At 40.4% G+C, this 24,386-nt stretch overlaps 1 protein-coding gene across 2 annotated transcripts in view; it reads right to left on the bottom strand.

The window, feature by feature from the left end:
- The window catches only part of SLAIN2 (SLAIN motif family member 2), a 40,507-nt gene extending 17,338 nt beyond the window's left edge, over nt 1-23,169 (bottom strand). For both annotated transcript variants that reach the window (XM_074904755.1, XM_074904756.1), the window contains exons 1-5: nt 22,598-23,169; nt 12,934-13,082; nt 5,535-5,699; nt 3,909-4,070; nt 2,255-2,614 (exon numbers count right to left, since the gene is read on the bottom strand). In XM_074904755.1, the coding sequence (XP_074760856.1) occupies nt 2,255-2,614; nt 3,909-4,070; nt 5,535-5,699; nt 12,934-13,082; nt 22,598-22,953 (1,192 nt within the window). In that variant the 5' untranslated portion in view covers nt 22,954-23,169. The remainder of the gene's footprint in view (nt 1-2,254; nt 2,615-3,908; nt 4,071-5,534; nt 5,700-12,933; nt 13,083-22,597) is intronic.
- Between the last annotated feature and the right edge of the window lie 1,217 nt (nt 23,170-24,386).

The following is a 24,386-nucleotide window of genomic DNA, read 5'->3' as shown; positions in this document are numbered from 1 at the left end:
TTCTTCCATTATCTTGAATTAAAGTCCTATATTATTCTCAGATCTATCACATCAAAATATTCATATGAAAAAGCAAGCATGTACATTTTTCACCTGTGGTGAAAAAAAAGTCAAGCATAGTGAGCTTTGAAACTGAAACATATCTGGATTATGATTCTCTGGGTTTTGTCCTACTGTTAAAGAAATTTAATAGGCAAACCTAATTTGCAGTTTTGCAGAGTTTTCAAAGTCTTTACCTACAAAGTTATTTATAATATAAAATGCTTGCCTGAAGAGTAAAAACACATAGTTATTATCTGAGTCAATTTGGGGGACTACTCAGTCCCTTCCCAGAACATTACATAACGAATAACAGCCACCCACTTGGAAAGAAACCCTTCATACACAGCATTCAAAGTTACTAAGTGTCCAGTTATGCTTCATCTTTCACATATGACTTGACTATCTATTCAGCTAATACTGGTTCTTCAAGGGTCTTCTAGAATCTGTTCCACTGCTCACAGACTACAAAAAGATGCCATTAAGTATTTCTCAAGTCTAATGACATTCCATGTATCTCCAACCCACGCACAGCTGGGTTGATGACGTACTTTGGACAGGAGACTGCAGATGCCTTGACAGGATGAGTGGCCATCCTGATTCTGTAGAGGGATGCAGGAAAGCAGTACACTAACCATGCACAAGCACTAAAGATGAAAACAAAAGTAAGAGTCTTCATAGGCGGAATATTCCTATAAGAGACTTTGTGCACTTAGTAGTTTGCATTGCTCTGCACTGCAGTTGGTACACTGTTGAACCCTGCCAACCAAATTTCCCTCTAACCATTGTAGAGACAAACTTTTTTCATCTGCTGCTGCATCAACTCTGAATATCCAAGCAACATTCAACTGCACAAAAACCGCTGCAAGAGAATTCCTTGGAAGTGTTTCAGAAACACATGACTGCACACTCTATTTTGATCCCTCTGGTATGTGGGATACCAGCTTTTGGTACCTTGTCTCTCATGGGATATTTTTGTTGCCACTCATCTAGCATGCAGTAAGACTTTCATTAAACCCCAGAAAAGAATAAGAAAGGAATTCTCAACTAAATCACAATATAATTGATTAGCTTTTACATTGTACATTGTCCTATATACTTAAAATTTCCCCAAACCATGATTACTAGATGAGACTTGAGCTAATCCTTCTAAGGATATTCTTGAATAGTTAAATTTGCAGGATCATCTTCCCTGAAAGTTCTAGCCTAGCACACTGATTTTCCGGATTAAAACTCTAAAATTTCTTAGACGATGAAATTCTGTAACTGGCATAGACTGCTTTACTATGGGGCAGGGGGGGAAGGTGGGGGGTGTGGTGGAACAACAATAAAAATCTCAGAAAAACAGTTTAAAAATTCTTTTCTACATCATCTATACTGCAGACATTTTGCATCCATCCTACCTGAAAGATGAAAAAATAAGGTGAATTCTTCATATCTAAACGTATATTCATTCTGAATTTTACACTTTATTTGCCAGATAACAACTACATTTGTTCAAATAAAAATACGCTTCTGAAATTTCAGCCTAGTTAAAGGAGTTTCTGCCAGATTGCTACCATGAAAAAGCACATTCAAGAAGGAAAATTATATCAGGATTACCTTATTTTGTTCTATGTCAATATAGTATAATTGTGTCATGCTTACTGCAAGCTTGGTTTTTTGTTATGTAGCAGTTTGCACAGTTTTGAGATATCTAAAACATCCAACAAATGCATGGCTTCAGTAGTATAAGGTTATGTTCATGCTCAAACAGTTCAGAGTCCTGCACTGCCAGAGAAAGCATTCAGCTATCTCACAAGCTACAAGCATGCATAAATTGCCATGTTACTCTAATCTGGCCGCATTACTTCCCCTGCATTTTATACTCTGTCATCTGCAAGGCCTAACCCTACTGCTGAATGATAGCTTCCCTTGGGCTCTGCTTTATTTTAGTGCATTTGCCTGCCAAAGATAGAACTCTGTCACCATGAAACTCAATTATGTGCAGAGTGAGTGGATAACATTTAAAACAAATACAAGCCTATCAACTCATGAGACTGTAAGGGTTCCCCAGCAGAATTTAAGCTTTGCTTGCTCTGTTTTTTCTTCAACAACTATGAGACTAAGCAGTGATCTTACACAGGCTTATAGTTTTAGCACTGCACACTGACCAAAATCCTTTACAGCAACTAAGCAACTACTTGTGTAATGAGTTTGAGGAAGAGCTTTTTACCTTCACTTTTGACATTACTAGTCTGCAAATCTGTAGGATGGCCTTGAAGCGAAAGACGAGGTTGCTGTAAACGGCTAATCATAGGTTGGGGTGACACTCTACTGTATTCTATGCTTCGAGCAGGTGATCGGGAGCGAGGTGAATTCCTTGGAGATTGTTTTGGTGAAGGCCAGGGAGAACTGCGAGGTGATGGTGAGAACCTGTTAACAGCAGGGTGCACTGCATGATGTGTGCCCTCTTCTTCATCTTCTAAACTCTGCGCGTCAAGCTCCTGATCGCTGAACGTGCCTCGCCTTGTAGAATTGCAAGAAGAACCAGAACTACGCCGAGAAGCAGATGCTGCATACTCTTGCCGGAGGCCTGGCAACAATGAGAATATTGTTTACTTGCTTCCAGCCCACAGATAGTTGAAACTAGAGACAGTGCATACAAATATCTACCCAGTGCTCAAACTCAGGTTTGACTCACCTTAACTCCTTTTATTTGAGGCATTAATTTCAGATTAGTACCAAAAAAAGTTATCTACCAGCTGATAGTGTCTTGAAACAAGTAGGTGACCTCATTCCTTTTCCTACTACAGCAATCATCAGTATAGGCGTGTTGTGTACTTGTTCATCTCCTCTCCCAGCCTGGATGCTAGCAACACAGGCTACACCTTAATTTTGATATCATGTAACATCCTATAACAATTATAGCAGCCACAATGAAGTAACTCTTACAACGTATTAGTAAATGTAATAAAAAAAGCTATTATGATAAGCTACCCCTAGAGAAACTAGAGTTGTTAGACCCGTGATCTCTGAAGTGGGGTGCACCCACCCGAGGGGGTATGCAAAACAATCCACTGGAGTGCAGGAAGAAAATTTTGTACTTCTAATAAAACCACATGTTTAAAATTGCATTTATTTGTTCATATCATATATATTTGTATCTTATTTATTTATATATTTATATCCTATATCTTTATATTATCCTTTTTAATTTATATCTTTGTGTAAATTTCTGTATTTTTATGTATGTAATATATTAGTAGAGTAATACATGTATATAATTTATGAAGAAAATATATATATATTGGGCATTTGGTGGTTTTTTTTCACTGATAGGTGTACGCAATAAAAAAATTCTGGAGACAACCTAGTTTGACAACTGAAATTACTACCACTTTCTGCAGTCTCAGAGGGACAAAAAGACAGAGTCTCAACAAAAACTATATTAAAAGAGACATATCTATACAGGTGCTTTTTTAACTATTCTTTGCTATACTGACTTTACATTTTGGTGATTTAAACTATGGTTTAAGCACTGATGTCAAGAAGACTGGATTGTATCAGGAAGGCACATATCTCCTGAGAAGACTGGTGGCAGGCAGTAGTCCAGTCTAACAACCATCCTTTTAGCATATGTTACAAATTCATACTCTCTCTAGCATTTCTTCTGTCCACTGTTCCTAAAGAACACTTCTGCACAGCAGTTTTCCTTCCTTATCCTAGAGGCAGAAATCCCTAGCCAGCCTTCTCAGAAGAACCACATTTGTACAGCCATAGTAGAATCTACACCCCTTTTCCATTCCTGCTAAGCAAGCGCTACTGCAGTTATTCAATAAAAAAAAGATAAAGTGCTCCACTTCACTTTCAGGATGGAAAATACTTACTTTCTTCCTGCATTCGTGCTAAAATTTGCACATCTGTAACATCGTTTAGCTTGTAATTAGACCCAATAGAGTCTTCATCCATCTCTGATGCACTTAATTCACTGTCCAGAGAGGACTGTGGACTGAGTGGAGGATTTCTATCTGCTGAACTTTTAAGATGACCTAAAGAAACAAAAGTAATAGAAAATGTTAAAAAAAAAAAAAAAAAAAAAAAAAGGAAAAAAAAGGGGGGGGGGGGGGGGGGGGCAAAAAAGGCAAGCTGTATTTCCTTTCCTAGTAAAAGGACCAGCAATCTGAAAACAGATTACGACAGAGACACTGCATCTGACAGACCATTTGAAACATTTGATTGTGAATCTAGGCTGAAAATACAATTTACACAAGCAGAGCTTAGCCACTACCTTCTAAAAATGAACAACTTCATAAAATCATAATAGTGGCAAAACTAATTAATGACATATCATCTCATCCACCTGTACCAAATCTCAACAGCTGTGAAGTCTGCACAGCTCTTACAGAAAGAGCAGCTGCATACCTATTCCATTTTTGCTTTCAGTCTTGACTCTGCACGCTACCTTGTAAGACATAAGTTTGATTATATCTTTTTTAACAATAAGGACTTGATCCAATGCATATTGATTCAGTTTAGAATGCTTAATGTACAATTTATCTGAAAATACTACCTACTGTAGGCACACCCCTTTGTTAAACTATAACATACCAGGAAAACCTCCCATTTGCTGCCTTCTGGCTGATACCCCATGCCAGTAATGTTTCACCTCTGTCCTGCAGGCAGATAGAGCACTGTAGTAGCACACAATGCAGAGCAGAGCTACTTGGATTAAAACAAAACCTGGGTAATGGCTCTGGTGAATATACTGCAGTGCAGGCTTCTCTTCACAAGTCCACAGTAAACAACAGATAACTTGGATTGTCAATGCAATGTTTTTTCATCTTTCCTGTAAGTTAACTTCAGTTAAAGTAATAAGTCAATATTCTGACTTCAGAGCAGAGATGTTCCAGGCATCAGTTTTTCTGATGCAAAGAAAGGGTCTCTGGTGCAGGATAAGGACAGAAAACATTTCCAGAAGTTAAAGTTTACATTGATGGCTGCAAAGCCTCGTGGAATGCTTTTAATTAACATACATGCTTCTTCCTTAGATCATATTGTTCACATCTTGGAAAAGCTGATAAATACATTGCATACCAAATGTCTCAGTTAACAAATAATAGGGTAGTTGGAAAGACTTTACAACTACCAACACCTAACCTTTAAACACCCACTATACAACTTAAGTCCCAGCCAATTCCAGAAGCTGCTTAGGTACTTTGGGACTTCACAGAACTAACACTACATGTTTTGGTCTAACTGCTAGCATGCATCAAGGATTTTAGGGACATGGACATCCAGAGAAAACTTTTAAAATGTATCTTCAACCTGAAAGTCTGTAAAAAAGCCTTCCTTAAAAGGCTTAGACACTGCATGATGCAAACATCCTACAAAAGACTGACAAGTTTTTGGTGTCTTTCTTACTCTAGTTCAATGTAAATGTAATCTATTTGAGCACACATTTTCAAAAGGAATTGGAGGAAGAAGAAAGGGAGACCAGACGCTCACACACTTACCTGAGGTACCAGGAGGTATAAGCTGTTTCACTAAAGCAGATTTCACCGGTGTTGAGGAGGGAGAGTTGAAACCACTGCTGTAGGGGCTACTAGTATTTGGGCTATATGAGCTCGCGTAACTGACTGCACTGAAAGGGCTGCTGTACAAACTCTGTCTCTTGAGAGCTGTATGAAGGAGAAGGAAAGAGACAAATTATACTGAAGGAACCAGTGAAAAATTAATACAATACTGAATAATTAAATCACACTGAAGATATCATTATGCAGTTCAAGTAGCATGTTTCAGTCACCAGGAAGTTTTTCAACTGATTTCTTCATCTCCTAGGTAACCATACTGTGGAAGGAGTGGGAGAAGAGAGCAAGACAAGATAGCAATGAGTACTTTCTTCGTAACAATCAGATCAAAGATTACTATGACTGATCTCTTCAAGATGTTCAATTTAGACTTTGGAAAGGAGGAGGAAAGCAGCAGAAAGACAATACTAACTAAGCCGCACTAACATACATCCTATGCCCAATTAAACACAAACCAGAGCACACCATGAAGTACCGTTCTCCGGAATTCAGACTTCTCTAGATCACACAGTATTTCAACAGTAACATCAAGACTGTCACCAGTGAACTAAGCAATATCATCTACAAAATTCCCCAAAGCATATGCTACAATGAAAAATCATTAAGAATGGCAAACGCTTCTGTTTGTATTTCTGGGTACCATGAACCTACTGGGCACAATAGAGCAAACTGCCTGTAGGATTATTCCCTTCTGTAGAGCTCCTGTTCCAATGCTTTGGGGTTTTTATGTCCATGGGCTTCAATGCCATATAGACTATAAGATCTAAAATTGATTACTTTCCTCTGTTATTTATTGTATATATTTCAATGCTGAAGTATTTTCAGATGGATTTTTAATCACTGGCAAACATTTTCAGTATGATACTGCAATTTCCCTAGTTGCCAGGTGTATGATTTGTACAGTTACTTAAATTACTATTTTGTTGAGAAATTTACATTTTATTTTAATGTAATAGAAAATGGAACTTCAATGGGACCAAGGGACTTTGGGTAAAATCAGTTCCTTTGTTGCTGAAATTATTTTATGCCAAACAATTTTATTTTAACAAAGAACAAATAAGTTGCAAAACATTAAACTGAAAGCTAGAAATCCAGACTTTATGGTATGTAAATCTATATTCGATTAAGTTGCAGCTCACATAGCAGCTAGAAACTAAACTCTCTTTAAGGCATGAAAATACTGAAGCTATGTACATATACTATAAACTAACAATAACAGGCCTGGCAAATGTATGGCAGTACACTCAAGAAGTTCTAAAACAAAAAGGCAGAAATTAAGCTATTCAAAGAATATTGTGTGACATTTCTGTTAGCGAAAAAAAGCTTCAATCAGTACAGTAATAATTAAGCTACTGATAGTAGTGGACAAAAGAAGAAAGGAATGGAATTCTAATTTGTTTACTAAAAATCCTTCTATTCAGTTTAAGGTTTTTTGTTTTGACATTACAAGAAGCCAAAAGAGACTACAGTTGCATGAAACGCTGCTTTCAGCAGCAAAGCCTGCTTCAGCTCCTCCTCCCACCCCACTTTGCTCTTGGTCACTACCTCCTCAGTTGTTCAGTACAAGCAATAGTGGGGCTGCACTATTATCCAGCCTACACTAAAGTGAATTTAGGTTAAAAACATCTAGCATATTTTAACTGATTGCATTAATTATTTAGTTTTTAGTAGTGCCCCCAAAAAAGTATCATCCAACCAAATGGATGACAGAATGCAGCATCTCTTGCTGCAAATGACCGTAAAAAAAATCCCTAAAATGTAAGTCTGCAAATAGTTCTTTATTTCATACTTGTTAGACAGATGAGTGTTTTAAAATATTAACCACAAATTAGAAAACAATTGTACTACTATATAACCTTTAAAACAGGCTCTTTGTACATAACAGTACAAATATATTTGACCACATACCGTTTTCTTTAAATGAAAGAAAGCACACTTTTGTTATGTATAAGAAGTATACTCTGGTACACAATGACTCTTTACATAGTACAGCAGTTTTCATTCTAGCTAATGTGAACTTCCACATGCCTCAGCACTGGATTTTTCCCCAGAAGAAAGCTGGATTCAAACTCCTTTTCTGGCCTAGAATTCCTAAAGTTTTTCCAACTGGGATTTCTGTAACTTAGAAAGACATTACTATTTTTACAACAACTAGAGATACGGTCTTTATTAGGAGTGTCAGACAACATTAATAAGACAGATAACTCATTTTAACATTAAAATTATGCTGTATTAGATGAAACATAAGCTTACAAAAGATTATACATTAGCTTTCAAAACACTAGAGAGAAGAGTTAATGATAACCATTTTTATTTTAATGTAAATTTTCTTTTATAATCTTCAGAAACATTATGCAGCATCTGATTTATTCTAGTCAACATTTGGTTAAATTGGTCTTGAATCTCTCTTTTGCTCCAGAAAATAGGAATAGAAAAATTTGAGTGCAGAAAACTGATGCTTAGGTGGTTCACAAGGTCTACTGTGTGATTTTCCCAAATGCTAGAGACCTGATATTTATTTTTGTTACAATTAGGTGACAAATTTATTCTAGCAGTCCCCATAGTAATTTAAAACAATCATTAGTGAAGTCTATCATTGAGAACTAAGTTAGCTAAATAACGGTAGGTTTTAAACAAGCTCAACCACAGAATCACAGAATGGCTTCAGTCTGAAGGGACCTTAAAGATCATGTAGTTCCAACCACCCTGTCACGGGCAGGGACACCCTCCACTAGACCAGGTTGCTCAAAGCCTCGTCCAACCTGGCCTTGAACACTGCCAGGGAGGGGGCAGCCAAAAATCAGGGCAACCTGTTCCAGTGCCTCACCACTCTCACAGTAAAGAATTTCTTCCTTTAATCTCATCTAAATCTACCCTCTTTCTGTTTAAACCCATTACCTCTCAACTTACCACTACACTCCTTGATAAGGAGTCCCTCCCCATCTTTCCTGTAGCCCCCTTTAAGTACTGAAAGGCTGCTATAAGGTCTCCCTGGAGCCTTCTCTTCTCCAGGCTGAACAACCCCAGCTCTCTCAGCCTGTCCTCACAATGGAGGTGCTCCAGCCCCCTGATCACCTTCATGGCCTCCTCTGGACCCGCTCGAGCAGGTCCATGTCCTTCTTATGCTGGGGGCCCCAGAGTTGGACACAGTGCTGCAGGTCGGGTCTCATGAGAGCAGAGTAGAGGGGCAGAATCATCTCCCTCGACCTGCTGTCCACACTTCTCTTCATGCAGCCCGGGATATAGTTGGCTTTCTGGGCTCTGAGTGCACATTGCCAGCTCAGTCAGTCTTCCATCCACTAATATACCCAAGTCCTTCTCCTCAGAGCTGCTCTAAACCCACTCATTGCCCACCCTGTATTTGTGCTTGGGATTGCTCTGACCCATGGGCAGGACCTTGCACTTGGCCTTGTGGAACTTCATGAGGTTCACATGGGCCCACCTCTCCAGCCTGTTCAGGTCCCTCTGGATGACATCCCTTCCCTCCAGTGTCAACCACACCACACAGGTTGGCGATGCTGGCAAACCTGCTCAGGGTGCACTCAATCCCACTTCCATGTCACCAACAGAAATGTTAAACAGCCCTCGTCCCAACACCAGCCCCTGAGGAACACCACTCGTCACTGCTCTCCACTTGGACATTGAGCTGTTGACCGTAACTCTTTGAGTGTGACCATCCAGCCAACTCCTTGTCCACTGAGTGGTCCATCTGTCAAATCCATATCTCTCCAATTTAGAGACAAGGATGTTGTATGAAGTATTTGACACTGTGCCACACAAGTCCAGGTAGATGACAACAGTTGCTCTTCTCTCAGCCACCAGCGCTGTAACCCCATCACAGAAGGCCACCAAATTAATCAGGCACAATTTGCCCTTAGTGAAGCCATGTTGGCTGTCACCAATCACCTTCTTATTTCCCATGTCTCCTAGCATAGTTTCCAGGAGGATCTACTCCATGATCTTGTCAAGCATGGGGGTGAGACTGACTGGCCTATAGGTCCCCAGGTCTTCTTTTTTCCCCCCCTCTTTAAAAATAGGTGTTATATTTCCCCTTTTCCAGTCAGCAAGAACTTCACTGGACTGCCATGACTTCTCAAATATGATGGATAGTGGCTTAGACACTTCATCTGCCAGTTCTCTCAGGACCTGCAGATGCATCTTGTCAGGTCTCGTGGACTTGTGCACCTTCAGCTTCCTTAGATGGTCTCACCTGATCTTCCCCTACAGTGGGTGGTTCTTCATTTTCCCATTCCCTGACTTTGCCTTCTGCATCTTGGGCAGTATGGCTGAAGCCCTTGGCAGTGAAGGCTGAGGCAATAAGTCAGTGAGTACCTCAGCCTTCTCCATATCCCAAGTTACCAAGTCTCCCTTTCCCTTCCAGAGAGGGCCACAATGCTTAACTGAACAGTCAAACTTACTCAGCATAGAAAATATGACAGTTTTTACACATACAGCCACACAGTTCTCCCACCAACTATACTGATCACACATTTGATTTCAAACATTTAACGCTACAGTAAAAACTGCAGTATGACCAAAGTTACTGTCTTCTAATTCTGTACATCTACATTTTAAGAAAGCATCTCTTCCAGAAATTCTTTTGCCTAGTACTTCTCTGTTCCTGCTGTTGCTTTCTTGATGTGCTCTACTCCTATATGATTTTAGGCCACCATGTGGTGGAAGCCATAGTTTCCAGCCAACACAAAATGCACTCTTACACTTTTCAGCAGGGACTTGAGGCATGACTAAGAGAGGTCTTTGCACCAGACTATATCTAAGGTTCCCTCCAGTCTGAACATGCTTCCATCACTCAGCAGAACTTGCCCTGTAATTGTAAACCCAAACTAACTAGCAACAAAGCACTTTGCATCCCATGTTCTCGGTAACTGCCCACAGCAGCATGGAGCTGAAAGGTGCTCTTACCTCCTTTATTATCATGCAATGGAAAAGATTGTAAGGAGGAAGAGGAAAATGTGGAATACAAAACTGCATTTGAGCCTGAGAAACAAGAAGAAGATATCAGAAAAACATAACAACAGGAACTGATGAGAAAACAGTCAAGGCTATGTAGTGATAGAATGAAGGGTAATGGCTTTAAACTGAAAGCAGGTAGATTTATATTAGATATAAGGAAGAAATTCTTCACTGTGAGGCTGGTGAGACACTGGAACAGGTTGCCCAGAGAAGCTGTGGCTGTCCCCTCCCTGGCAGTGTTCAAGGTCAGGTTGGAAGGGGCGTTGAGCAACCTGGCCTAGTGGAAGGTGTCCCTGCCCATGGCAATGGTGGTCGAACTAGATGGATGACCTTTAACATCCCTTCCAAACCAAACCATTCTATGATTCAGGAGAGAAAGTAACAATAGAATGAAAACTCTTACCCACGGAGACTGGAACTCAAATTGACAAACTGAACCAGCAACTAGTAATATGTTAAGGGATGGGTCCATGAGGTACTACATACAAATCACAAGATATTCCAGTTGTGGGGTAGGAACACACACAAGGTTACAAGCAGCACTACTGCTTTCTCCAGTGGAGGTTCCTGCTGTCCTATACCTGTAAGTAGGTTGGTTGCTCTAAAGGGTGATTTTATTTTTTGTTACAAATTCATTTTTCCATGCAATCTGCTCCAACCAGCAGTCCATCTCTTTTACCACTAATATTTTCCACTATTAGTACTGTAGATTAATTGTTGTATTCTTGCAATTATCACTGCCAGAGGTAGATTCTCAGGTCTATGGAAAAAAAAAAGAGGTAAAGTTGCCTAGACACATCATTTGAATGATCGAACTTTCAAGTTTGTCCACTTCATAGTGGACTCCTCTCTGCTTTCAACTATGACTGAATTTTTTAAGATACCGTAAGGGCAACAGAATTTGTGGAACTTCTGGAAGATTTATACTCAGTTCTGAAAAGTTAAACCATGAACAGAATTGTTCATGCTTAACCTAACTGCTATCCAGTCCTAAACACTGAGTAGTATTCAAATTCCCAAACTTGTATTATTCATAAATCCCTGTGATCTGGGTACTTTCCATTGTTTAGAATTTCAGTTTTTGCCTGTAGCAAGCTATATAACATGTTAACTGACCGGAAACATTGTTAATAGACATTTGTAAAGGCAACATATAGAAAGCACAAGAAACAGGGGAAGATCAAACGTGACTCACACTGAAGGCACTTTCACCATTATGCCCATGATTTTTACAAGAAATGGACTTTTCACATGATCTACCAGCAATGTTTTCAGATTTTATTAGGTGCAATTTTAGTACAAACCAGAATAAAGACTGAATTGTTCTGGAAAAGAACCCAAGGAGGGGAAAAAAGTTACAGTCAAATAAACTCAGCACAAAGTTTATGTATAACCATGTAAAGGAGCTGGTAGTTGGGAATGCTCCCAGAACTGTGCGTTCGCATATTCTTAGTTCAAGTTCAGCCATTCTGCTAATTCCTGAAGATAACAGTTAAAAAAAACAGATAGATCACATGTAGCACAAGACTGCAAAAAGATGGAAATACAGAGAGAACAGTATTAATAGCAAGTAAGAAAGTTATGCCTCAGTATAACTTTTTTTAAGAAGATAAAAATAGGGTCTAACAAAGAAATTAAAATAGAGCAAGAAACCAGATGGAAAGAGAATTCTCATCAGAGCTTCAGTGTTTTGCTGCTGGTTTGACATCAAAAAGGCTGGGAATAAAAGGGTGGAGAGTGTAAGCTTTCATCCCCACATGGCCAAATGCTCAGTCCTTCTCCAGTTCTGAATATAACCAGCTAATTTGTATCAAGGAAGAATCATGAACTCTGGATTGTTTTCATCTGACTGTGACAAGACCTTATATTACATTATGGGGATGGGGAGAAAAGGAATTAGTATTACATCCTCAAAGTATTCAAGAACTTCAGCCTCCATTTCCTTAGATGAAATAAAATAGTTCATCTAGCAGAAGACTAAGGTCCATGTTAAGATATGGACAAGCACCTAACAGTCACAGTAGTTTAATACAGGCTTCTGTTCTAAAATAAAACAAGAAAACCTTCAAGTTAAGGACATTGTTTCTTCCTGAAAACTTCTGACCAAATTGTAACTACACAGGTAGTATAAAACTCTGAAATCATGACTCATGGTCTAATGCTTCCTTTCATTTTATTCACACAGTCCAGAAAATGAGTAAAATAAATTACTGTTTGCAAACCATAATGAAAACTTTAGACAGAACTGCTGGACCTCACCCTCTTCTCTCACAACTATCTACCAGCTAATTCTGACTCTGTTTCAGAATAAATATATACAACCCAGTGTTGTTAGTATGCAGGAACTCACCTGACATTGTCTGTTCCAGCCTGTGGATCAGCGACTTTTTAGCACATTCAACATCAGGACTTGGGTAATCCAATACCTGCCTGCACCAAACTAGCGGACTGACACATTTTTGCACTGGAGTCAGTTTCTTCTTTGGGGACATATATAACCTGAAAAGGCGAGGGAAAAAAAAAAAAATCTATGAAGACAGACAAAAGGAGCATAAGATCAGGCATGTAACAAAATACACATGCTATGCTATTTCTGGTTTTATACTATATCTACAGTACAGTCTCAAAACAAATTTATAAATATAAATTTTAAAGTATAAAACCAGGTTTTACCTTTAAATTAACTATTTTGGTTACAGTGTAATATTGATAACATATGGCTACCCAAATACTCCTGTCAATAAGTGACACCTATGTTGCTACACTGGAATATACCAACAGGTAGGCCAGGAAAAAAAAAAAACACCTTCACTTTTCAGACACATTAGGTATATGGACAATTTGTGACTATGTCACATAAATGTACAAATCAGGATTAATCTTTTCAGATTTAGGCCACATTCACCTGAGAGAAGGAAATAAAGCACTATGCAATATGCAACTGTTTTCCTAAGCAAAGTTGTAGCAAGTGATATGCATCTTAATAGCCAATGAACAATGCTCAAGTGCACAGAACACGTCTACTAGTTCAGTAGCCTTGAACAATAAACATTTTTTTTTTTTAACTTATAATTTGTATTCTATCACCTGATCCTTTAGTTTTCCTCTGAACACAGAACAAAGGGACCATCTCTGTCCTAAGGGGTATACAGTCAAGCATTAAAAACAAGGAACAAGAGATAACACACATGGGAGAGCAAAGAGAAACAATGAGATCATATTGTTCTGCAGGACCTGCTGAGGTCTTTGCCCATCAGCATCTCCATTCATTTATTTCAACACCAGCATTCCATGACTGAAGAAAGAAGTATTCCAGTTTAAAGGCTCTAGAAATTTAGCTGAAAATTTCTCCTCCCTCAACAAACAGATTAAAGGAAAAGTCATAACCAATCACACACTCAAAAAAATTATACTTAAGCCTTATCTTTGGACTAGAATCTAACTTGGAAATGTGCTTCAGCAACAGACAGTGAACTGCAAGATCTACAGTTCCAACTAGAGCTTACACATATGCAGAAATGCTTAAATGAGCGCTTCTTCTAGGAGTAATGACAGACTTCATATTCCAAGTGAATATGGTTGTTACACATGTAACTTAGGAACATCTGACAGCCTATTCAACCATGCTTCCATGTGAAACCAACAGCAAAAATTCTTATTTCCTTTATGCCAATGATATCAGCAACACAAGTTATTTCCCACAGCTCTATTATGAGATTAGCTGATTCTTCCTCTGTAATTCTAGAGCTTGAACCCAGTTTGTTTTATAAACATCTTTAAAAGATTTTTTTTTTTTTAATTACTACCCTTAAGGTCACTTACAAAAGCTTTCCAAGAAGCATGCTTATAAAACCACCACAAATATCTCACCCAAAACACTGATCACTTTTTGTTTAGAGCACACTCTGTAACGCTCTTCCTTTATGAACACTGAAATTAGAAAGCTACGTTTGCAAATGCAGGAGAGGGGATTTTTATTAGCTGCCAGATTTTCAGACAAAAATGAAGCTGGCTGTAACAATGCAAATAGCCACTGTCATATACTATAATCCATATATCTTACGGTCTGGCCAGTATCATGCTGGTCATTAAAACAGATTTCTTAGAAATCCTTACAATCTTCACAGGCACTCTGCCCACAAGAAAAGCTAAGAGCTCATCACATGTTTATAGCCCTGAAGTGCCTTGGAAAGCACAAGAATCACTCAATCTTTACAGTTCTATGTAAACAATTAAACAAATTGCTGTACTTTCTGGGATTATCTGTATATAGTTAAAAGTCATGTTTAACATTTAACTCTCTAATACTTTGAATTTACTGTCTTTTTGACATTTATTTGCCTGCATTCTTTCCTGTCTTAAGGTATGTTTACACAATACAAAGTAGTGTCAAAAGCAACACAGCCAACTGTAGTGCTCTACAGGCTAGACTAGCCCCTAGCTCTCTGGATAGCTGATGTGCCTTGCCATGTTTAAGAAGTTCCATGCACATTTTAAGTATTTACAGTAATACCCAGTATAACAGGCAAGAAAATGAAGTGCACATGTCCTCTCTGAAAGACACACAGAAGGGGTATCTTCAACAAGACTACTCTAATCAAAGTGGCACCTGGTATTTTGAGCTCCAACACATTCTTTTCTGTAATTTCCAATTGTTGCATTTGTTTCACAAGTAGTTTATTTACAGAAGCAACGTGGGCTCACGCAGTTCCAACTGTTCCACCTCCCTTTCTAACCAAGCACATGTTGCAAACTCTCTGACCTCTTTACAGTCAACTGTTTTTCCTTTAACAGCCTTTGTTTCACACCTTACATTTCAAGAAAAGCCAGAACTTTAGAATACACACATTTCATGCGGCACCACTACCTCATGACAAACACATGTGCATGGATGCAGTAACACATTAGCTCTTTCAGGACAGCTTCTTACACATCATGCAATTACTACATATCCCAATCTCAAATTTTGAAACCGACTTAAATCTACTCGCTTTGCCTAATTGGCATCAGAAAATATAGAACCAAGGACAAGGCTAGGAATCTGAGCGATGCTTCTCCTACTTCTTCCTCTCTTCTCAACAGCAGGAAAGGAAACAGAACAGAAAGGAGACTATGAAACATGTACAAATAACTTAACACAGCTAAGCAATCTTCTTTGTCAGACTACAGTTTGATTCAAAAGAGATAGGTCCTCCTCAGCTGAAAGGGTTTCCAGAAGAGATGTACTCCCATTCATATGTGTCAACGCATTCCTACAGCAATGCAACAGCACTCATTGGCAGCACAGCAATTTCCAAGATTCAAGATTACCAGTATGAGTTCATACATCTTTAAACACTACTAAATCACTTTCTCAAAACAGGAAGTTGAAAATGCTTGAGGAAACTGACAGTTTATGGTTACCACCCCTACTATAAATGTTAACACACCAGAAAGCTACACTCCCAATTTCTCCACAAGAGAGTAAAGACAAATTCAGTGACACAAGTAAAATGAAACTGTATACAAAAATAAGCCCAGGAGCTTCGATCTATTTTGAAACAGCATTAAGAAGCCCAGACATTATGATTCTGCTGCACACAGTAATATTCCCTTCCTCCAGCCATCACTGGTCAGCTATGCCACAGCAGCACCAATCTGAAGTTTAAAGCAGCCAGGGCTCTACTGATTAGTTCCAGGAAGACGCTGCACAAAAAGGGCAGAGCTTTGCAGAAAGACGACTGTCACTACAAGCTCATATGATAACGTCAGTTGAACGTGGCAAGCTGCAGCATGTTGCACTGGGATACAGCTGAGTCAGAAAAGGCTCTGAAGAAAGAAGACACAACACTAAGGTAGGCATGGAGTATCTGCATAGGGATTACCACACCTGAGGAACACATCCCAGTGAGAGTTACAATGCAAGAGGCCAGTTGGCACAAGCATAAAACAAAAAGCCAAGATTCTAATCTGGAAAAAAGGAAAGTCTTTTTGTATCAAAATCCTTCTACAGCTCAGTACAAGAGTGCGGGAAAAACATGCAGATGATATGAAGTCACAGATCTAAATTAGAAAGAAGATGGCAAGGGGAAGGAACTCAAGTTAGAGCTCGTTTATTTTAGCTACATTAACTTTAAGCAAAAACTGGCAGGTACAAGGGGCAACAAAACAAGAGATCAGACAAAACATGTTGCAGGCAAAAGCAGGATCAAGAAAGCAACCTGAAGATGTGAAGAAAGAATAGAAATCTAAGGATAGAACAGTAAGAAATCCCCCTAAAATACAGGGGGGAAATTCTGTGACAAAAAGCTACTAAAAATAAATAGACTGGAGTCAATAATTCTGGACAGCCTTGGAAACAGACAATTTAGAACACAACAGTGTCAATCTAAACTCTTTTAGATCAATTGAAAATCTTCAGGAGATCCTATCTGTAGCAATTTAAATAACTTAAAATTTAAGATGGATTTTGAATACACAACTACAGGTAAAGATCTGAAGAGAATCTCTGGTTTAAAAAAAACCAACAAAACAAATAATCCAAAAATGGACATCCCTGCACATATCTGGCCCACAGATTTCCTCTTACCTCCTCCTCTATCCCTGAAAAATTCCTATCCTGCAGTTGTAACTGACTGACACTCACTGCTCAGCCTGTAATTACTTAATCTGTTGGTGCACTTAACTGAACACTTCTGGTTCTGAGAGATGCAAGAGTTACAGCAAAACTCCAGGTCTCTCAAAATAAGATGAATACTACAAAAACGCTTTGACAATCTCATTAAACCTTCAAATTTTCATTTTGTGATTTTCAAGTAGAACTGGGAGGATTCAGAGATGTTCTAAATTGCAACCGGGAACACAACTACCTTCCTGTCACCAACAATTAGAGACAGTTAGTTGTGCTCTGGCTAGTTGCTGGAAATTATAGCCATTATTCATTTCCTCATCTCAAAAGAGCGTATTACTGTCTGAAAGAGATGTTGTAGAATGGGAAGAGGGGCTTTTAAAAGCTTGGGTGACTCCATAACACCATCATGCAGCTTCCCCAAAACTGTCACACCAACTCTGCACAACTGTCCATGTCTGAGAAGCTTTTCAGAATGAATTTGTTAGAGCGTATATGTTCTAACATAGTATTGTTGATACTTACATGGAATAGAGAAAAGTTGAGAAGTTCTGTGTCCTATTAAATGTGTTCCAAAATTTAAGTCTACTTAATTACTAGGCTTGAGAGCCTTGTAACCTCCAAAAAGTAGCAATGTGATTCATGCCTAAACAATATATTATGAGGTAAGTTTCAGAAATACCATTAAGACAATAAAGGAAATTTGTATCAAAGCTTTCAAAATGTCAAAATATCAAACATGTTTAAAAGCCATAAGATGTCAGAAATGGAAAAAAATTCTTCCTACAGTCCTCAAACATCCGTTTCACAACAAATAGGTATTTCAAAGACATTAGTCGAATGGAATATTATTTGATATTACACCAGTTGTTGCATTTGACAAACTGGTAACTTCTCTAATCCTTAGTTCTCTCAGATCCTTTTCAAATTATCTTCCTAGTTTGAGAAGCCATTATCTGAATTCAGTTAAAAAAAACCCACTTTAAATCAGACTGACATTTAATCTGCCACAAAATGAAAAGCATCAATTTCTCTTTTACTTAGGTCACAGGGCAAGAATTGATCAGAACCTGTCCAGTTTCCAAGAGGCCTAAATCATGTTAATACAATGCCATTTTAGCAGCTGAATAGGAAATGCTGCAATGTAATCTCAACAATGGGAGTTCATTCAGGTGCAGCTCTATCCTAAAACACTCACCCCACACCTTACTAGCTCACTATGGCAAACTTTAGGGTTCCAAAACAAAATTAGTTCTCAAAGGACATTAAGCAACATGAGCTGAAAGGCAGTCATTACAGATGACAATTATGTTTTCATTGTCTGTATCTCACAGCCACTTAGCTAACTAACTGGAATGGATGACTAGAACAGAAACACAGACTATTAAAAATAGGTGACAATTTAATAGAAAGAGCTGCTGAATGAGAATGTGTATAAAAGTACTTGCTTTCCATTTTAACTAAACAGGATACAAACCAATATGAGGTCTTCAAAGCCACTAAAAATATTACCTTGAGCTATTTATTATCAATATAAACAACCCATCAGCAATTTCACTTTAAACACAAAGTAACTGCCTTTTGTTTGTAAATGCAGTCAGTTAGCTGTTAGGTATATTAGCCCTACCAAGGAGACTTCAGATTGCAGTGGCATGAAAACATTGGTAAGTGCTAGGCTAGCTTTTAAAGCACTGTCATTTAAAGAGGACACAACTATTCTGAAGTTTGCTAAACAACTATATGTATAAACCCATACACTTTTATGCACATACTGTGTATAAATTTTGAAGAAAAAGCACTGTATGTTTTTCTCACATTTAAAAGAAAGTTCCTCAGAAAGTTTAGGTAAACGACTGTGTAACAAGTTACCACAAAGCAAGTTACAGTGGAATCACAGCACATTAACTAACCTACAGTAACTGCCCACATGTGCACACTTACTCTGAAATAAACTCGTGACAGCTCACTTTTTAAAAGAAGCATAGCAAGGCACCTTACGTCCTGTTACCAAGTTGTCTCAAATGCGCTACACATCCACACCCAGCCTTACCCAGCAAGTCAGGCAAGGAGCTGTACAGCTCATCCTGCCTCTCTGACGTCTCCTCCACTCCAGTCCCCCTTCCTGCCCTTTTGCCTTTTTAATTAATTAATAAGAAAAAGACCTGTTCAGATTGATCCAATCTGGTTCAAGAACAGCTGAATAGGAACACCTATAGAATAGATAACCAAAGCCAGTGGTAACTTCTTGAGGAAGTAATTAGCAGACCTAAAGCAATGTCTCCATGGGCCTACCAATAGCTCAGTACTGCATGCATGTGCATTATGTGCCTATTTGCAATCTCCAGTACTCTATCAGGAAGAAAGTTCTAGCATATTAAAAAGGATTCAGAAGCATATGGCCAAGAATCCCAATTTAAATTCACCAAATTATTTTTAGTAATTTACCACATGATTTGAAGATTGTCTCATATGCTAACTGTTTAAACCTAAAACTTATCTGGATTTAACTAACCACAAGAACTAACTGTTTTAATAGCTAATGCTGCTACTAAAGCATCAGGATCAAAGTTCTTTCCACTTGTTAGTAATTTAGGCTAGTTCTACCTTCTCCTTTCATTTTCTACTTTACACTTCTGTCCTGTGTAGACTTATCTAAAAGCATTTAAAGACTTAAACTCCAGAATGTAGATTTTAAAAACAAACACACCACATTCCAGGATCAATTTCAGTCACAATTTCAACTGCTCCATCTTAAATTCATAGCCAAACTTCACAGGCATTCATCTCATGTGAGCATTAAATGTAAAACAATGTAATTTTAGCAGTGAAGAAAATGATTTCTTCTGCCATTACATGACTGCAGACAATTTCATAATAGGATGTATGAACAGATGGACTGAAAAAATGCCGGTGTTACACAAAGTAGAGAGAACAGGGATAACCAGCATCCTTCATCAGCTATTATCTCCCATAGTAAGGTCCTTCTGAAATAAAAAATAGAGAAGTCTAAGTTTCTCTATGTAGACAATCAAAACAGGAAAGATACATCAATTTTTTATGCATAAACTGTAATTTAAATTTTGTTTGTTTTCATGTGAGGTTTCCTCAACTAGTAAGTGGTCTTTGATTTCTACAGCGACATAATCCCATAGTTTAAACAGGATTTTGGGTTAAGCAGTAGTGATCCAAATTCATCTGAACCTGAAAGAGTTCACGAGGTTTAAATTTCATCAAGTACCTTCACCCTTTCAGCTGATTCAACTACTTTTTGAGTGACCTTGCGTAACTGAGGCCTTAAGAGTGGGATCTTTATGACTTTAAGAGAAATCCACTTACATCATCCCTTCCATTTTCACAGGTTTGTTTCTTTCTGATTGTTCCACTAGCTCTCTGAAAACTTCCAACTTCATTTACAGCAAAAACCTCTATTCAGCAACTGCACAAAGTCATCCTATCTTCACAAGGAAAAAAGCAGTTTTAGAGTATTTGGTGCCTCAACAGTTAAATTAAATGGTGTTCAGAAACTCCAGGAGTTTGATTTCCATTTTTATAATTTGGAAAAAAAAATAAACCAGTCTTGCTAAACCACATTTATCATTAAATGCATATTAAACTACAGCAGGAAAAGACAAAGTTTTTTTAATGACATGGACATATTTCTTGATACTTATCAATAAGTAAATTGTAACAACTGCTCTTTTCTAGGTGTATGCTTTTGTGTCTCAGTCATTGACCCATGTCTGAGGTTGAAAATTAGTATTATAGTTGCTTAAATATTAGGAAAGGAATAAAAACATGTAATAGACTGCATTTAAGTTCTGCTGTCTTTTGAGGACTAGAACTTCCATAAAAGAAACATGACTGAAGCCACAATAACAGGCAGTGTAAGTAATGTGCCAAACACCTGACACCAGATAGAGCAGTGCTCAATGAACTATGCCACCTGCCCCATGAGTGTCCAGAACTACATAAACAAAAACACACAGCACTTATGCCATTGCTGTCACCATATGCTCTCCTGGGACATTAACTTTCACTGAAGAAATACATTATGTTGCCCATGATTTAGGATTAATATACAAAATAACATCTATTGTCAGCAGTATTCATGACATTCACAAATTTGGCCATCCTGCTTCAAACTTACTGTGCAAATTTAGTATATTCTATTTCCCTCACATGCTATAAACCAGTAGACTACAAGGCATAATCTGAGAAATAAGGGCAGCTGCCTTGCACAGATTTATCATCTAGGAGATGATGCCTTGTGTTAATTTAGTAAGCTCATGTTGGATGAGAATAAACTTATGCTCTCATACTTCTCCAATGGATCAGGCTGGATGTCAGGCAAATGACATCTCTGAGGAAGCACATACATTGTCTCCTCCCTGGGCAACTAAAACATTGCTCATCCGTGGAATTATTCCAGCATTTTTAAAGGTGTTTTTAACTCCAAGAGACTTTTTTGTTTTTTAACTGTCTGCATGTTTGCTCCAGAAAGAGATCTTTGCAGATGAACCTACAACTAGTTCTGATCCAAGTCAGACTGCTTTTGCTACACTTTTCTTTCCTGTACACGCTTCCCTTGTGTTTCTCTGTTGACACTGTTCTCCCCACTGCTTCTCCTGCAGCTCTAATGCTGCCCCTCAACTAGTGTCATAGGAAACTTCAGAGACAGCTGGCGAACAGCGTGATGTTAAGAGAGAGCAAACCTTGATTCTCAGTAGAAGCTCATCCAAGTGTAATAAAGACAACGTAAACAGTCACCTGCAGGTGTTTCTGCTGGAGCAGCAGGGTAAGCATTTCATTTAAAAAGAGAGGAACCACCCAAGGTAAAACCATGGTCCTACCTCCTTAGCAATAAATGAAAACATCTAGGTACAACACATTTATGAGGTGAAAGAGAATGTTACATTTGCTGTCTTCACAGCTGAAAGAAATCAAGACTTAAAACGTGTTTGATACACGTTTGAGAAGCGTAACAGTACCCGCGGGCTAATTCTGCACTACACCAGCAATTTTCCGTAAGTTTCACAACACCTCCGCACTTTCTGAACTTGTGAAAACACCGACAGCCGATTGTGCGGCAGAACTGAAGCCTGCTCCGGTCTCCAAGGGACTCTAACCGCGGCCGAACAAAAGCACAGAGCTACAGGCCTCCGGGGAGGTGCGATGGATGTGGAGAAACCAAACCACCCTTCCCCTGCAGGCTCCGGCATATCTTGGAGAACTGATCCCTTGACCCAGCCCCAGAGGGCGAGGCTGCCTCCCTACACAAAGCCCCGAGATCACCTCCGACACCAGGCACACGTCTGGAGACGGCGCCTTCCTCCGGCGACAGAGGGGTAGGGGCAGGACGACGGAGACGGGCGCCCCTACCCCGTCCCCACCCCGGCCGCCTCCTCACCAGCCGGTCTCGTCCTCCTCGCAGCCGGCCAACCGCTCCAGCTCCTCCGGCCTGAGCAGCGCCGCGTCGTCCAGGAGGCCGCTGCCCTCTTCGCCGGCCGCGCCGCCGCCGGGCTCTTCGGGGGGCGGCCGCCGGGCGGCGGCCCTGGGGCTGAGGCAGCGGCCGTCGGGCGGGGAGGCGGCGGGGGGCGACGGGGCAGGCCCGCCGCCCAGGAGGCGCTTGGGGCTGGCGGGAGCGGCGGGCAGGGCGCCGTGGCGGCTGCGGAGCTGCTCGTTTTGCTTCTCCAGCTTCTTCACCAGCTCCTGCAGCTTCCGCACCTCCGCGTCCGCATTCACGCCCGAGCCGACGTCCTCCATGGCGCCCGCCGGCAGAAGGGCTGCTGCGCGGGGAAGGGCGGCCGCGCCGCCCCGTCTACATGGCCGGGCGGCCCGCGGCGGGGGAGGGCTGTGGCGCGGCCGGGCGGGGCGGGCCGCGGGCTCTCCGACTTCTGCCGCCGCCTCCTCCTCAGCGGCGCCGGCGGGTGGCGGCGGGGGTAAAGGACACGCATCCGGCCGCCGCCATCTTACCACCTCTCCGCCCGTCCCACCGCTCTGATGTCATGTGCGTAACGCGGCCGCGTCACCGCTCGCTTCTCGCTCCGTTGGGGCGAAGTGACGCTGCCGGGAGCGGATCCTCCTGCGGCGGTTGGGGCGGCGGCCGCCCTGTCAGGCGGAGGCACTGCTTCACCGCCGTCTGAGGGGCTCCTCCGGCAGCCCCGCTCCTGAGGGAACAGCCTGGCCTGGCCCGGTCTCCCGTCCCGTCCAGTCCCGTCCCGGAGTTGTACTCGAAGCCCCGGGATACATTCCCCAAATGCTCGAATCCTCTAAAGGATACGAGGTGTGCCCTTGGTCCAAGGCCCCGGTGATGGTCTTGGGCCCTCTTGTCTGTGACAGGCACCCGAACGGTTCCCTGGATATCACTTGAGCCTTTCATGCTGTATAAATATATATGTAATCGTATGAAAAGTCGCATGAAATTGCCATCTACCACAAGACTCTTAACACATTTAGGTTTAAGGAATTAGTGCAGCTTGAGGGTTTGTGTCTCCAAACGTCATCTGCTGGCATCGTGAGGATGCTTTGTGCCCCCCTTCCCCGTGCCACTGTGAGGCAGTGCCCTTAGTGCCATCCCTTCACGATTTTTTTCCTAAGCTCCAGCTGCTCAACAGCTTCATTCTGGAGCATGCAGTTGCTGGGGAGCAGAAGAACACCAAGATTCTGGAGTCTGCAGGGTGTGATGCTGCAGATGAGTAGCCTTTACCAGGCTCAGGGTGGGAAGAAGGGAAAGGAGACTGGGGTGCTCAAACCTGTGGGGCGTGCTGAGGAGGTGCAAAGCTTGTGGGCAGTAAATGCCACATGATTGTGTTTAGGTTGTGCTAGGTATGGTGCGTGGGCTGCTGGGGTGGTTGGCTGCCTGACACGAGCCTATGGCATTCTTATGTATGGGGACAAGGTTGGCATCGCTTCCTTGCTTTATGCAATTCTCCCCTTATATGTTCAAAGACTACATTATCTCTTTACATACAGCATTGTTTGAGAGTTTATGCTGGGGTGGGTTTCTACTGTTAGGTCCTCGCCAGAATCCAGGCCTTTGATCCATAAATACAATTTATGTCATTGTTTCCTCCAAACCAATATCACCTTAAGTATTTAACTGTATTAAAACACTTCTGGGCTGGTATCTTTTAATAAAGCAATTTAAATTACTGCCATGGTAATCTGTCTTCATTATCTGCTAGCAAAACAAACTT

This window comes from Athene noctua, chromosome 4, assembly GCF_965140245.1.
Source record: "Athene noctua chromosome 4, bAthNoc1.hap1.1, whole genome shotgun sequence".
Classification (NCBI taxonomy): Eukaryota; Metazoa; Chordata; class Aves; order Strigiformes; family Strigidae; genus Athene; species Athene noctua.
The sequence above is the reverse complement of the archived record's forward strand: the minus strand, read 5'-3'. Positions and strand labels throughout refer to the sequence as shown.